Here is a 13,358-nt window from a genome sequence, read left to right as displayed (position 1 = left end):
GCACAGGGAGATCCTACGCGCCCAGGAGAGACCTGGCAATGTCTAGAGACATTTTTGGTTGTCACAACAAAATGGGCTGGGTGGGGGCTGACACTGGCACCGCAGGGGTAGGTTCCAGAGATATTGCTTAACATCCGGCAATGCACAGATGGCCCCGACAGAGAGGAGGTACCTGGTCCAACAGGCCGGTAGTGCCCAGGATGAAAAACCCTGAGCTAGTAAGACTTGGATTTGAATCCTGGCTCTGCCCCACCCAGCATTCTCATCGTGAGCGAGTTACAATACACTCTCTGAGCCTCAGCTTCCGAGACTGTAAGATGGGGATAATAATAGTAACTCCATTAGCTTTCAGTGTGTATTTCTTTGAATCCAATGAAGTAGAACATTCTTTCATATTTTATCCAGTATTTGAGGTTTTTCCTTTACGGATTCATGTGAATTTATTTTGTGTCTTCATACTCTGTATCTAAAATTTTCTATTTTCGTTTCTCTTTTTGCACTGACTTGAAAAAATATTTGTAGTAATAACATTGGTGACAGACGGTGACCACACGTATTGTGGTGAGCACTTAGTAATGTATAGAATTGCTGAGTCAGTATGCTGTGCATCTGAATCTAATATCACACTGTATGGAGTGTATACTTCAATAAAAATTTTTTAAAATATTTTTAAGGATTATTTTCTAGTTATTTGCTTTTTTAACTTTGTTAATGCCGTTTTTCTGCATTGACGTTTGTAATTTTTACACAATGAAATCTCTCATCTGTTCTCTTATCATGCTTAGAAAGATCTTTTTTACAGTACATGAAACTATATGGCAATGATTTTGAAAATGAAGATTTTCTTTGTCAAAATATAAATATCTGGGGGCGCCTGGGTGGTTCAGCCGGTTCAGCATCCGCCTCATGATTTCAGCTCAGGTCATGATCTCACTGGTTCATGGGATGGGGCCTCATGTCAGGCTCTGCACTATCATTGGGGATTTTCTCTCTCCTTCTCTCTTTGCCCCTCCCTTACTCACACATGTGCTCTCTTGCTCTCAGAATAAATAAGTAAACTTAAAATATATATATGAATTTCACCCAAGAAATAGAAAATACGCATAGATCAATTACTATGAGAAGGATTAGAGTCTGTTACCACTGAGGTTTATAAACACTTAACCCAGAAATTATGCAAAAGCACAGGGAGAATGAGGGAATGCCTACATATAAGCACCGAACCATTTTTTTATTTCCTGGTTATATTACTTAGGATCAGTAATTCCAGCTGCTATAACAAAAGATTTTGGTAGAATAAAGACTAATTTTCCCCTCCCAACACAGACACTGGCGTGTTTGATGAACACCCGCACCACTTGGTGATTACAGGATCCATGTTTCTTTCCGTCTGATGTTCTGCCATCTTCCAGGACCTCCGCCGATCCTCCGTGCCTTGCCAGGAGCCCCAGGAATGATATGCTCGTGGAAGAACCCGTGGAGGTGAACTTAAGGGCCAGGCCTGGAAATACATCCCATTGGCCGGAACGCATTCACATGGCTTCACCGAAATGCATGGGACTCTTGGGGGGGGGGGGGGTGGCAAACCTTCCATCTACCTAAGGATGAAAATGAAATGGAGTTTGGCAGATTCATAGGATCGTTCTGCCACGCAGCCTTTTGTCCAACAAGCAAGAGGAGATTTAATACAGGGAATTCAAAACACTGTGGGCAGGGTGGAGGGAGGGCAGGCTTTCAGTAAACAGCACCCCAGGTGTCACAAGAAACCACGCTGCTGACTGATCTCTGGCACAGGAAGAGGGCTGACTCGCCAGGGGACACCGGGAGGCGGATGCAAAACGGGGAGGCTTCTACCGGCTGGTGCTCACGTGCGCATGCTCGGCGCTGCCCAGGAAGAATGGCTTCCGCTTCTAGCTGCCTTCCAGAGCTTCCGGGACCCATGTTCCTGAGACAAACTGGAGCCTTGTGGGCAAGATGGCCTAGGAAGCGTCATTCTCCTGCATTTAACCCCCAGACACAGGAGAGGGTTCAGAACAGTAAGGAGGGTGCTGAGTGCCAGCATCTGGCACAAGAAATAGTTTGATCGTGATGTTAGGGCCCTTGAAGTCCAACCACAGACTGCCAAGGAGTCCCCAGCCCAAGGTCAGGTCAAGTACTCCTGTTCCGTCTCTTTGTGGTGTCTGTGCTCCTGCACGCTCATTAGGGAATTTCTAGCAGTCTTTTCTTTTGTGTATCTTGCTGCGATGTCATTTGGCACAGAGTTATATATTTACTGCGGAAGTCGCCTTTCTCAGCGTGCTGGAGTTGCCCTAAACAAAGGACCCCAGGCTGGGGGTGGGGGTGGGGGAAGGGGGGCTTCAGCAAAAGAAGCTTAGAGTCTCCCAGGTCTGGAGGCTGGAGGTCCAAGGTGTCACCAGGGCTGATAATCTTCTGAGGGCCGTGCAGGAAGGGTCTGCTCCAGGACCCTCTCCTTGGCTTTTGGACAGCTGTCATCGCCCTGTATCTTCACATTGTCTTCCCTCTACGCATGTCTCTGTGTCCAGTTTCCCTTTTTACAAGGACACCGGTTGTATTGGAGTGAGGCCCACTCTGAGGACCTCATTTTGATCATCTCTGCAAAGACCTTACCTCTTAAGTAAGGTCACATTCTGAGGCACTGGGGGTTAGGCTCAACATATGAATTTAGGGGTGCCTGGCTGCCTCAGTCGAGTAGAGCATGTGACTCTTGATCTCAGGGTCATGAGTTTGAGCCCCATGTTGGGTGTAAGGATTACTTAAAAAAAAAATTTTTTTTAATTTAAAAACTCACAACATATGAATTTAGAGGGACACAATTCAACCCACAACAGCACCCTTATCAACATCGAATGGTATTCTTTTACGATACGTTTCCTGCCTTGAATTCTGCTTGCCCAAAGGCAGAAGCTAAGAAGTATTTGAGTGTACTTCTCCCCTGGGCCAAGCAATCTCTAGAAAAATAACACTCTATGTTCCCTCTACTTCTGCACTCACTCTTCCCCTTGGAGGAGAAGTGGCTTTTGTGAAATGGAGAAGGAATTGGGCATGCTCAGCTCGCTGTGACATCTGTTTGCCCGCAGAGAAGGGGCATCCTGTTCTCTGTAGCCAGGTGCCTCCAGAGAGAGGTGTATGTATGTTCAATGCTGCCTGGGACCCTGTTCCTAATATCAGGCAGCACCCTTGCCCACACACCTAAGCCACATGCTCTGATAATCAGCTTTATCAGAAAGAAAGGTGACGTATCAGGGTCCTAGCAGGAATTGGATGGCTTACTCATGCTATAGACTGAATGTTTGTGTCCCCCTGTAATTCATATGCTGACTCTAATCCCCAGTATGATGATATTTGGAGGTGGGCCCTTTGGGAGGTGATCAGGTCATGAGGGTGGGGCCCACATGAATGGGATTAGTGCCCTAGTAAGAGACCTCCAAGAGTTCCTTTGCCCCTTCTGCCATGTGAGGATACAGAGAAAAGACAGCTGTCAATGAACCAGGAAGTGGGTTCTCACACATGGAATCTGTTAGCACCTTGATCTTGGACTTCCCAGCCTTCTATTGTGTTTAAGCCACCCAGTTTATGGTAATTTTATTACAGCAGCCTGAATGGACTAAGACCCTCATATTAGGGTAATTTGCAAAGAGCCCACAGGATAGCACAGCCGGTAACAGCAGGGCTCCATTCTCCCTCCCAGAGTGGAGGGGATATAGCAGAACCAAAGCTGTGTGGAAAGGGCTCCCTGTGAGCTGAGCTGAGGCACACAGCTTACACATGGCAAACCCACGGGGACAGAGCTGGCCCCACTGTCACTCCCCTTCCTTCCTAGGCTCTCATGCTGTTGTGCTCCTCTGCCCAGGCCCTTCAGGAAAGCAGAGGGCAAAGGATGCTCTTGGCGGGGTCCATGCAGGTCAGTTTCCCAGGCTACAGAGTGGGTGGAGGAAGGTGGGGAGCCTACCTGGGGGACAAAGGGAAAATGTCCAGCACAGGGGTATTTTCGTCTCCAAATCCTTGACTCCTATTCTGTTTTCTGGTTAGTGTTGAGCTCATGGAGGAAGGGAGGAATAATGTATTCATTTTCCACTGCTGCTATAATAAATTACCACCAATTTAGAGCCTTGAAATGATACCGATTTATTCTCACACAGTTCTGGAAGCAGAAGTTCTAACATCAAGGTATCAGCTGGGCTGCATTCCTCTTAGAGGCTCACACCTGTTTCCTCCCTTTTCCCAGCTTCTAGAGGTGCCTGCATTCCTGAGCCAAGGAATCCCAGGATCCCCTCCCAGCACCACTCTGTTCTCTGTTTCTGTCATCCCACCTCCTTCTCTGATGCTGCCTCCTCCTATCTCTCCCTCTTATATGAGCCTTCGTGATTACATTAGGCCCACTTGGATGATCCAGGATAATCTCCCCACCTCAAAATCCTTAATTACAAGTTCAAAGTCCCTTTTGCCATGTAAGGTAACATATTTGCAAGTTCTGGGATTAAGATATGAACATCTCTGGGAGGAGGGTGGGGGGATGTTATTCAGCCCACCACAGTGAAGGGACCAGTGAACCAACCCTTTTCAAACCCCCTTGGCTTTGGGAAATAGGCACATGCAATTTGCTTTTGCAAATGCACTCAGTGTGTATTTTGCTATAGCAGTTACTATCATCAATATAACTCCCACTTGAAACTCTTTTCGGTGCATCATCTAAAGACTTAGTAGAATTCTCTCCTTTCTCAAGATAAGAATTACCTGCCTGGTGTTTGCCAGAAGCAGGGAGTGGGGGCAGGCCAAATGAGTGAAGGTGGTCAAAAGGTACAAATTTCCATTTACAAGGTAAATAAGTCCAAGGGATGCCATGTGCCGTGGGGACTCCAGTTAACAATACTGTATGTTGAAATTGTTAAGAGTAATTGCTAGATTCTTATCACAAGAAAAAAAAAATGTCACTCTGTGTGGTGATGAAATTAACTAAACTTTCTTTTAAGGTTGTATTTTTAAGCAATCTCTACACACAATGTGGGGCTCGGACTCATGACCCCAAGATCAAGAGTTGAGCCGCCACCAACTGAGCCAGCCAGGTGCCCCTAACTAAATTTTTTGTGGTGGTCATTTTGCAATGTATGTGCATACATCTATCGAATCATTATGTCACATACCTAAAACCAATACAATGCTGTATGCCAATGATGCTTCAATAAATTAATAATAATAATAATTACCTGCCTGGAGTGTGGCATGTTGTTGGCTCCTTTGGGAAACATGCTGCTTTCTTATCTTCCTCCCTTTTATCTTCTATCTTCCGGTTGTGTGCCCACTTCTGTGCATCTTTTACTTTGACTTCATTGCACATGCTTTTGCTGTAAGTTGTCACAAATCCTCTGTGAAAAGAGCCATCAGGAATCTTTGACTTTCTTTTCTATCTTCCAAGTGAATAAAGACAGAAGGTATGAAAAAATTACTAGACTAATCTTCCTTAGTATAGTTCCTGCCTTAAAAGTGGCTCCATAAATGGATACCAAGGACACCTTTGTCTCTTTCCCCACCTTTCACGTCATGGAGGGGCTCTTAATCCCTTAGGAAAATCCATATGTGCTTTGAAGGGTAGAGGGGAAGGAAGTGAGGGTGGAGGGGCTGAGGGACTCGGGGTGTGGTGCACATTTTAAGGGAAAAATGAGCTAAAAGTAGTTTCCTGAAAACACATTCCTGGGTTTGGAGAAACAGAGGCTGAAACTCCCAGAGGGAAGTCCCTAGAGCCCAACTGAGTCCCTAGCAAAGGGTTTTGGAGAACAGTGTTGGTAGCAGGTGGACACGAGGGTCTGCAGGGCCAGAGAGGCTGTGAAAGCTACATCAGGCCACCTGACCCTTTGGGTCTCTATCTCAGATGCAGACAAATCAAAGGGGTGACAGTCAGGCATGATGGTGCAGAGAGCCAGGTGGAAGTGTTCCACAGAGGGCACGTGAATTTAAACTTGGACCAGATCCCAGCAGTGCCAGCTTCTCCTGCATGCGGCACCAATATGGCGTCAGCTTTGGAAAAACCTGTCTCTGTGTAATTGCCCTTGTTTGCAGCATCAGAGGGTGCCTTCATGCATTCATTCACTCACTCATTCATTTATTCATTCATAAACGTTTAGGATGCTCACTCTCCAAGCAACTCTCTGGGGAGAGCCTTCCAGGCAGAGATGTAATACTTCCTGAGGAAGCCCCTGGGAAGGAAAGGAGGGACCCACCTTGTGTTTCAGGAGCCCCTCCTGCCTCAAGAACAGGCAAACAAGCTTTGACCTAAAGGCTAGGTCAACTTTCCAAAATCTGAAGTCACTAATCCTGGCTGAATCTTCACAATGGCTTTGTTCATCCATGTTAATTTTATGATGGCTTGATGTTGGACATAATGGCAGACAGGTGGAGTGACCCTGCAGACACCCAGGAACCCTTTGGAATGTTCCACTCCTTCCTGAGCATTCATTGTTGGGGGCTGATCCTTGAATCTTTTTGTGCTGCAGACTTTTTCTCAGAATATTTTTAGTACTTCTTTCATAAAAACAATGTTCTTAAATAACTGCAAAACAGACATAGACTTACTAAGAAAAATTATATTAACATGGAGTTGTAGAGATTTTTTTTCAGTTTCTAATATAGAAATATAAGTGCTTTAAAAAAAACATTAAATAACACTACCTAGCGGCAGATCTAGAAATGCCACATTTTGAAATAATGATGAGCATAAAGGATGTTTTGTAATATTTGTCACAACTGAAATACATGAAAATATTTGTGATCTTATTGGTGATAAAGTCCCATGTACAAGCAATATTACTGTGGCCTGTGGCCCACATTTCTGCCAGAAAAAAAAAAAAATTTAGGGATGCCCAGATGACTCAGTCAGTTAAGCATTTGGCTCAGGTCATGATCTCATAGTTTATGAGATTGAGCCCTTTATCGAGCTCTGTGCTGATAGTGCAGAGCCTGCTTAGGATCCTCTCTCTCCTTTTCTCTCTGCCCCTCCTGCGTATTCTCTCTCTCTCTCTCCCTCTCTCTCTCTCTCTCTCTCTCTCTCTCTCAAAAATAAATATTTTTAAAAATTCTAAATTTCAATTAGAGGTTCATGAAAATAAGTGTGATTTCTTTCCCCATTCAAGTTCATGACTACTTGACTGCTAAGCACTGAGCCCCTGTTTGAAGGTACAGTAGTTTTGTTGAAAATATTTGAGCTGCAAAATAAACTTTTGGCGTTTCCCAAAGATGAGAAGCTATCTTGGTTTCAGGTACTCAGCAAAACGAAGTGTTCCCACTAGAAAATGATACCTGCCCTCTGTTCCCCAAGGGAAATACAATCCCACTCCCTTCTGTAGCCACAGCTGGTTAGTAGCTTGACAGGTCTGGATCCTAATAATTGATTCAGGATTTGAAAGACAATTAAGTGAGGGAGGAGTTAAGGTGGTGGAGAAGTAGGGGTGGGCTTTCCTCTCCTTCAGACACAGCCATATTGAGGTCAGATCACTTGGAACACCCAAGAAATCAATCTGGGAGTAGCAGAAGGATCTCCACGGTTGGAGAGAGACCGCATGGCAGGTGAGAGGCACGTGGAAGTGAATTGATGGTAGAGGAAAATGGTGGTGCTGCGGAGGGGAGGGAACCCTTTCTGTGGAGAGAGAAAAGAAAGAGAAAGAGAGAGGGGTTGAAAGAGTGCGGCATTGGGTTCACGCAAGAGGACAGCCTCTCTGGACCAGGGGCTGGGTGGGGAGGGAGGGGTACTGAGTGTCATGTTTTATGCAAACAGTGTGTAGCTCAAACTCTGAGGTTTTGGAACTGCGTGACTTTCTCCTGAGCAAAGTTGTGATGCACACTCCTGGGGAGAAGGAGGGTGCTGGCCCCAGGGTGCATAGCATGGTGTAGGGATCTGGGTCTCACTGGGAGAGAACATTCCCCTTACAGCCTTTCATCAGGAGGAGACAGAGGCATGCACAGAGGGCAGATAAGCTGGTTGCTGCTTTCCATGGTGCTACACCATAGGTTCCATGCACCACAAAGGTGGGGGACTGTTTTTCTGGGACAAAGGACATCAGCACAGTGTGAAGAGGCTCTATTCTGGAGGAATGGGTTGGATCAATGTGGTGCTGCACCCTTTAAGATTTCAAGTTTTAAATCCCAGCCCCATGCCAGAAAAAAAAAAAAAAAATTGCAGGAGACCTATGATGCAGGGCGCACTGACTGTGCTCGGTATTCTGTGAGGGCTGGCTGAACAGCAGGGGGTGTGAGATCCCTGGTCCAGGGAGGAGAGATTGGATTGGGTGGCACCATTTCCCCACTAACAGCAACACTGTGGGACTTCGGAGAGCAACACTGCTGCCCCCAGTGGACGCGGGACCTGCTTACACCAAACCCCACCCCCTGTGCCTAGCAACTGCTTATTTACAGGGGCGGGACTCAGAGCCAACACAGAAGTCTTCTCCAGAAGCCCAGCACAGCCAGCACTCTGCATGCAACAAGTGTACTGAAAAACAGAGTGCTTCAAAGTGTCACCTACAATGCTGGTGGAAATAGGACCAGGCTTACTTTTTTTTTCCCCCCATCTCTTTTTTTTCTTTGGAGTCAGGCTTATAGTTTTATGTTTGTTTTTTCATTTCCTTCTCTGGTTTTTTGTTTTGTTTTGTTTTGTTTTTTTGATCAGCCTTCTTTTTCTTTTCCTTTTGTTTGGAATCAGGCTTATAGTTGTTTGATTGTTTGGGTTGGGTTTTTTTTTTTTTTTTTCACTCCTTTTCCTTCTCTCTCTCTCTCTCTCTCTCTCTCTCAGTTTTGGATCAGGCTTTCCTCCACCCCTCACTTTTTTTCCAGGATTATTTTAACAAATCAAAGCACATCTAGTTAAAGGTCCAAACACTCCCCAACGCAAGCAAAGAGGAGCTCTGCAGAGAACTGACAGTGGGAAAGAAAAGCCAAAATGCAACAGCAGAGTGCACACAGCAGACACCAGAAACACTTCCTGAAGTGCCAGGCCCTGGACTGTGTATGACCCCTTTTGAATATAGTAGTACTCTCAGGTGCAGGAAGTATAACAAGCTTTCAAAATACACATAAGACAGAAACTTAGCCAACATGACAAGACAAAGAGGAATTCTACCCAAAAGAAAGTTCAAAAAGAACTCACAGCCAGGGACTTGCTCAAAACAGATATAAGCAATATATCTGAACAAGAATTTAAAACAATAGTCACAAGATTACTAGCTGGGCTTGAAGAAAGCATAGAAGACACCAGAGAAACCCTTGCTGAAGAGATCAAAGACCTAAAAACTAGCCTGGCTAAAATAAAAAATGCTACAACTGAGATCTAAATACACAGTCACAAGTTAAAATAGAAAAGAAGTTAAAATTATGGAAAATAAGCTGAAAAGAAGAGGGAAAGAAAACTATTAGATCATGAAGGCAGACTTAGGGGACTCAATAATTCCATCAAGTGAAACAATATCCTTATCCCTGGAGTCCCAGAAGAAGAAGAGTGGGAAAAAGGGGAAGAAGGTTTATTTGAACAAATTATCATTCAAGTCCAGGAAGCACAGAGGACTCCCTTCAAAATCAACAAAAACAGGTCAACACTACAACATATCATAGTGAAACTTGCAAAATACAAAGATAAAGAGAGAATTCTGAATGCAGCTAGGGACAAATGGTCCTTAACCCACAGGGATAGCAATATAAGGTTAGCAGAAGACCCATCCACTGAAACATGGCAGGCCAAAAGAGAGTGGCAGGAAATATTCGATATACTGAATGGGAAAAGTATGCAGCCAAAAATTCTTTATCCAGCAAGGCTGTCATTCAGAATAGAAGGAGAGATAAAGAGTTTCCCAGACAAACAAAAACTAAATGACTTCGTGACCACTAAACCAACCCCGCAAGAAATTTTAAGGGGGACTTTTTGAGTGGACAAAAAAAAAATAAAAAATACCAAAGCAACAAAGACTAGAAAAGACCAGAGAACATTTTCAAAAACACCAGCTCTGCAAGCAACACAATGGCACTAAATTCATATCTTTCAGTAATCACTCTAAATGTAAATGGACTAAACACTCTAAACAAAAGACATAGGGCATCAGGATGCATGAAAAGAAAATAATATCCATCTATGTTCTGCCTATAAGAGACTCATTTTAGACTAAAGACACCTGCAGATGGAAAGTAAGGGGATGGAGATACCTCTATCATGCTAATGGATGTCAAAATAAAGCCAGAGTAGCTATACTTATATCAGACAAACTAGATTTTAAAACAAAGACTGTAGGGGCACCTGGGTGGCTCAGTCGGTTTAGCATCCTACTTCGGCTCAGGTCATGATCTCGCAGTCCGTGAGTTTGAGCCCCACATCGGGCTCTGTGCTAACAGCTCAGAGCCTGGAGCCTGTTTCAGATTCTGTGTCTCCCTCTCTCTCTGACCCTCCCCCGTTCATGTTCTGTCTCTCCCTGTCTCAAAAATAAATAAACGTTAAAAAAAATTTTTTTAATTTAAAAAAAAAACAAAGACTGTAACGAGAGATGTAGAGTGGCATTATAGCATAATTAAAGGGTCTATCCATCAAGATCTAACAATTGTAAACATTTATGTCCCCAACTTGGAAGAACCCAAATATATAAATCAACTAATAACAAACATAAAGAAACTCATCTATAATAATACAATAATAGGAAGGGACTTTAATACCCCACTTAGAGCAATGGACAGATCATCTAAGCAGAAAATCAACAAGGAAACAATGGTTTTGAGTAACACACCGTACCAGATGGACTTAACAGATATATTCAGAACATTTCATCCTAAAGCAGCAGAAAACACATTTTTCTTGAGTGCACATGGAACATTCTCCAGAATAGATCTCATACTGGGTCACAAATCAGCCCTAAACAGGTACAAAAAGATCAAGATCATACCATGCATATTTTCAGATCACAACACTATGAAACTTGAAGTCAACCACAAGAAAAAAAATTGGGAAGTCTTCAAATACATGGAGGTTAAAGAACATCCTGCCAAAGAACGAATGGGTTAACCAGGAAATTTAAGAAGAAATTTAAAAAATACATAGAACCAAATGAAAATGAAAACACAACAGTCCAAAACTTTTGGGATGCAGCAAAGGCAGTCCTAAGAGGGAAGGAAATACATTGCCATTCAGGCCTATCTCAAGAAGTAAGAAAGGTCCCAAATACACAACCTAACCTTACACCTAAAGGAGCTAGAAAAAGAACAGCAAATAAAGTCTAAAGCCAGCAGAAGAAGGGAAACAATAAAGATTAGAGCAGAAATAAATAATATAGAAATTAAAAAAAAAAAACAGAACAGATCAATGAAACGAAATTCTGGTTTTTTTTTTAAGTTTTTATTTATTTATTTTTGAGAGAGAGAGCATGCACACGCAGGAGAAAGGCAGGGAAAAAGAGGGAAACAGAGGATCTGAAGCTAGCTCCATATGTATAGCAGAGAGCCCAATGGAGGGCTCAAACCCATGAACCATAAGATCATGACCTGAGCCAAAGGCAGATGCTTAACTGACTGATCCACCCAGGTTCCCCTAAACACTGGTTCTTTGAAAGAATAAGCAAAATTGATAAGCCCCCAGCCAGACTTATCAAAAAGAAAAGAGAAAGGACCCAAATAGATAAAATCACAAATGAGAGAGAAGAAATCACAACCAACACCACAGAAATGCAAATAATTATAAAAGAATACTATGAAAAAATTATATGCCAACAAACTTGGCAATCTGGAAGAAATAGACAAATTTCTAGAAATTCACAAACTAACAAAACTGAAACAGGAAGAAATAGAAAATTTGAACAGACCCATAGCCAGCAAAGAAATTGAATCAGAAATCAAAAATCTCCCAACAAACAAGAGTCCTGGTCCAGATGGCTTCTCAGAGGAATTCTACCAGACATTTAAAGAAGGGTTAATACCTATTCTTCTCAAAGTGTTCCAAAAAATAGAAATGGAAGGAAAACTTCCAAACTCAATCTACGAAGCCAGCATTACCTTGATTCTAAAACCAGAAAAAGACTCCACCAGAAAGGATAATTATAGGTCAATATCCCTGATAAACATGGATGCAAACATTCTCAACAAGATACTAGCAAATCAAATTCAACCGTACATGAAAAGAATTATTCACCATGATCACATGGGATTTATTACTGGCCTGCAGGGCTTGTTCAGTTTTCACAAATCAATCCCCGTGATACACCACATTAATAAAAAAAAAAAAAGAATAAGAAACATATGATCCTGTCATTAGATGCAGGAAAAGCATTTGACAAAATACAGCATCCATACTTGATAAAAACCCTCAACAAAGTAGGGAAAGATGGAACATACCTCAACATCATAAAGGCCATATATGAAAGACCCACAGCTAATATCGTTCTCAATGGGGAAAAACTGAGAGCCTTTCTCCCGAAGGTTAGGAACAAGACAAGAATGTCCACTCTCACCATTACTATTTGACATAGTACTGGTGCATCAGCAATCAGACAACAAAAAGAAATAAAGTGCATACAAACCAGCAAGGAAGAAGTCAAACTTTCACTACTTGCAGATGACATGATATTCTATGTAGAAAACCTGAAAGACTTCACCAAAAAAATTGCTAGAATACATGAATTCAGCAAAGTCATAGGATATAAAACCGATGTGCAGAAATCGGTTGCATCTCTACACACCATTAATGAGGCAGCAGAAAAAGAAATCAACAAATCAGTCCCATTTGCAATTGCACCAAAAATAAGGTACCTAGGAATAAACCTAACTAAAGAGGTAAAAGATCTGTACTCTGAAAACTATAGAACATATATGAAAGAGATTTAAGAGGACACAAAGAAATGGAAAAGCATTCCATACTCATGGATTGGAAGAACAAACATTGTTAAAATGTATATACTACCCAAAGCAATCTACACATTTAATACAATCCCTGTCAAAATACCAACAGCATTTTTCACAGAGCTAGAACCAACCATCCTAAAATTTGTATGGAACTACAAAACACCCTGAATAGCCAAAGCAATCCTGAAAAGGAAAAACAAAACTGGAGGCATCATGATTATGAATTTCAAGCCATATTACAAAGCTGTAATCATCAAGACAATATGGTATTGGCACAAAACAGAGAGACAGATCAATGGAACAGAATAGAGAACCCAGAAATGGACCCACAAAGGTATGGCCAACTAATCTTCGACAAAGCAGGAAAGAATATCCAATGGAAAAAAGTCTTTTCAACAAATGGTGTTGGGAAAATTGGTCTGCAACATGTGGAAGAATGAAACTAGACCACTTGCTTACACCATACACAAAAATAAATTCAA

At 42.7% G+C, this 13,358-nt stretch overlaps 1 protein-coding gene across 3 annotated transcripts in view; it reads right to left on the bottom strand.

Moving 5' to 3' along the window:
* LOC122228195 (arylacetamide deacetylase-like 3) overlaps positions 1-13,358 on the bottom strand; it is a 34,920-nt gene that overhangs the window by 10,974 nt on the left and 10,588 nt on the right. The window contains exons 3-4 of one of the 3 annotated variants that reach the window (XM_042953130.1): positions 6,237-6,565; positions 5,226-5,426 (exon numbers count right to left, since the gene is read on the bottom strand). In XM_042953130.1, coding sequence (XP_042809064.1) covers positions 5,226-5,267 — 42 coding nt within the window. In that variant the 5' untranslated portion in view covers positions 5,268-5,426; positions 6,237-6,565. The remainder of the gene's footprint in view (positions 1-5,225; positions 5,427-6,236; positions 6,566-13,358) is intronic. The other 2 variants (XM_042953129.1, XM_042953131.1) reach the window with 2 other exon arrangements.

Source organism: Panthera leo, chromosome C1 (genome assembly GCF_018350215.1).
Source record: "Panthera leo isolate Ple1 chromosome C1, P.leo_Ple1_pat1.1, whole genome shotgun sequence".
Taxonomy (NCBI): domain Eukaryota; kingdom Metazoa; phylum Chordata; class Mammalia; order Carnivora; family Felidae; genus Panthera; species Panthera leo.
Note: the sequence above shows the minus strand (reverse complement) of the source record. Positions and strands in the feature narration are given on the sequence as shown.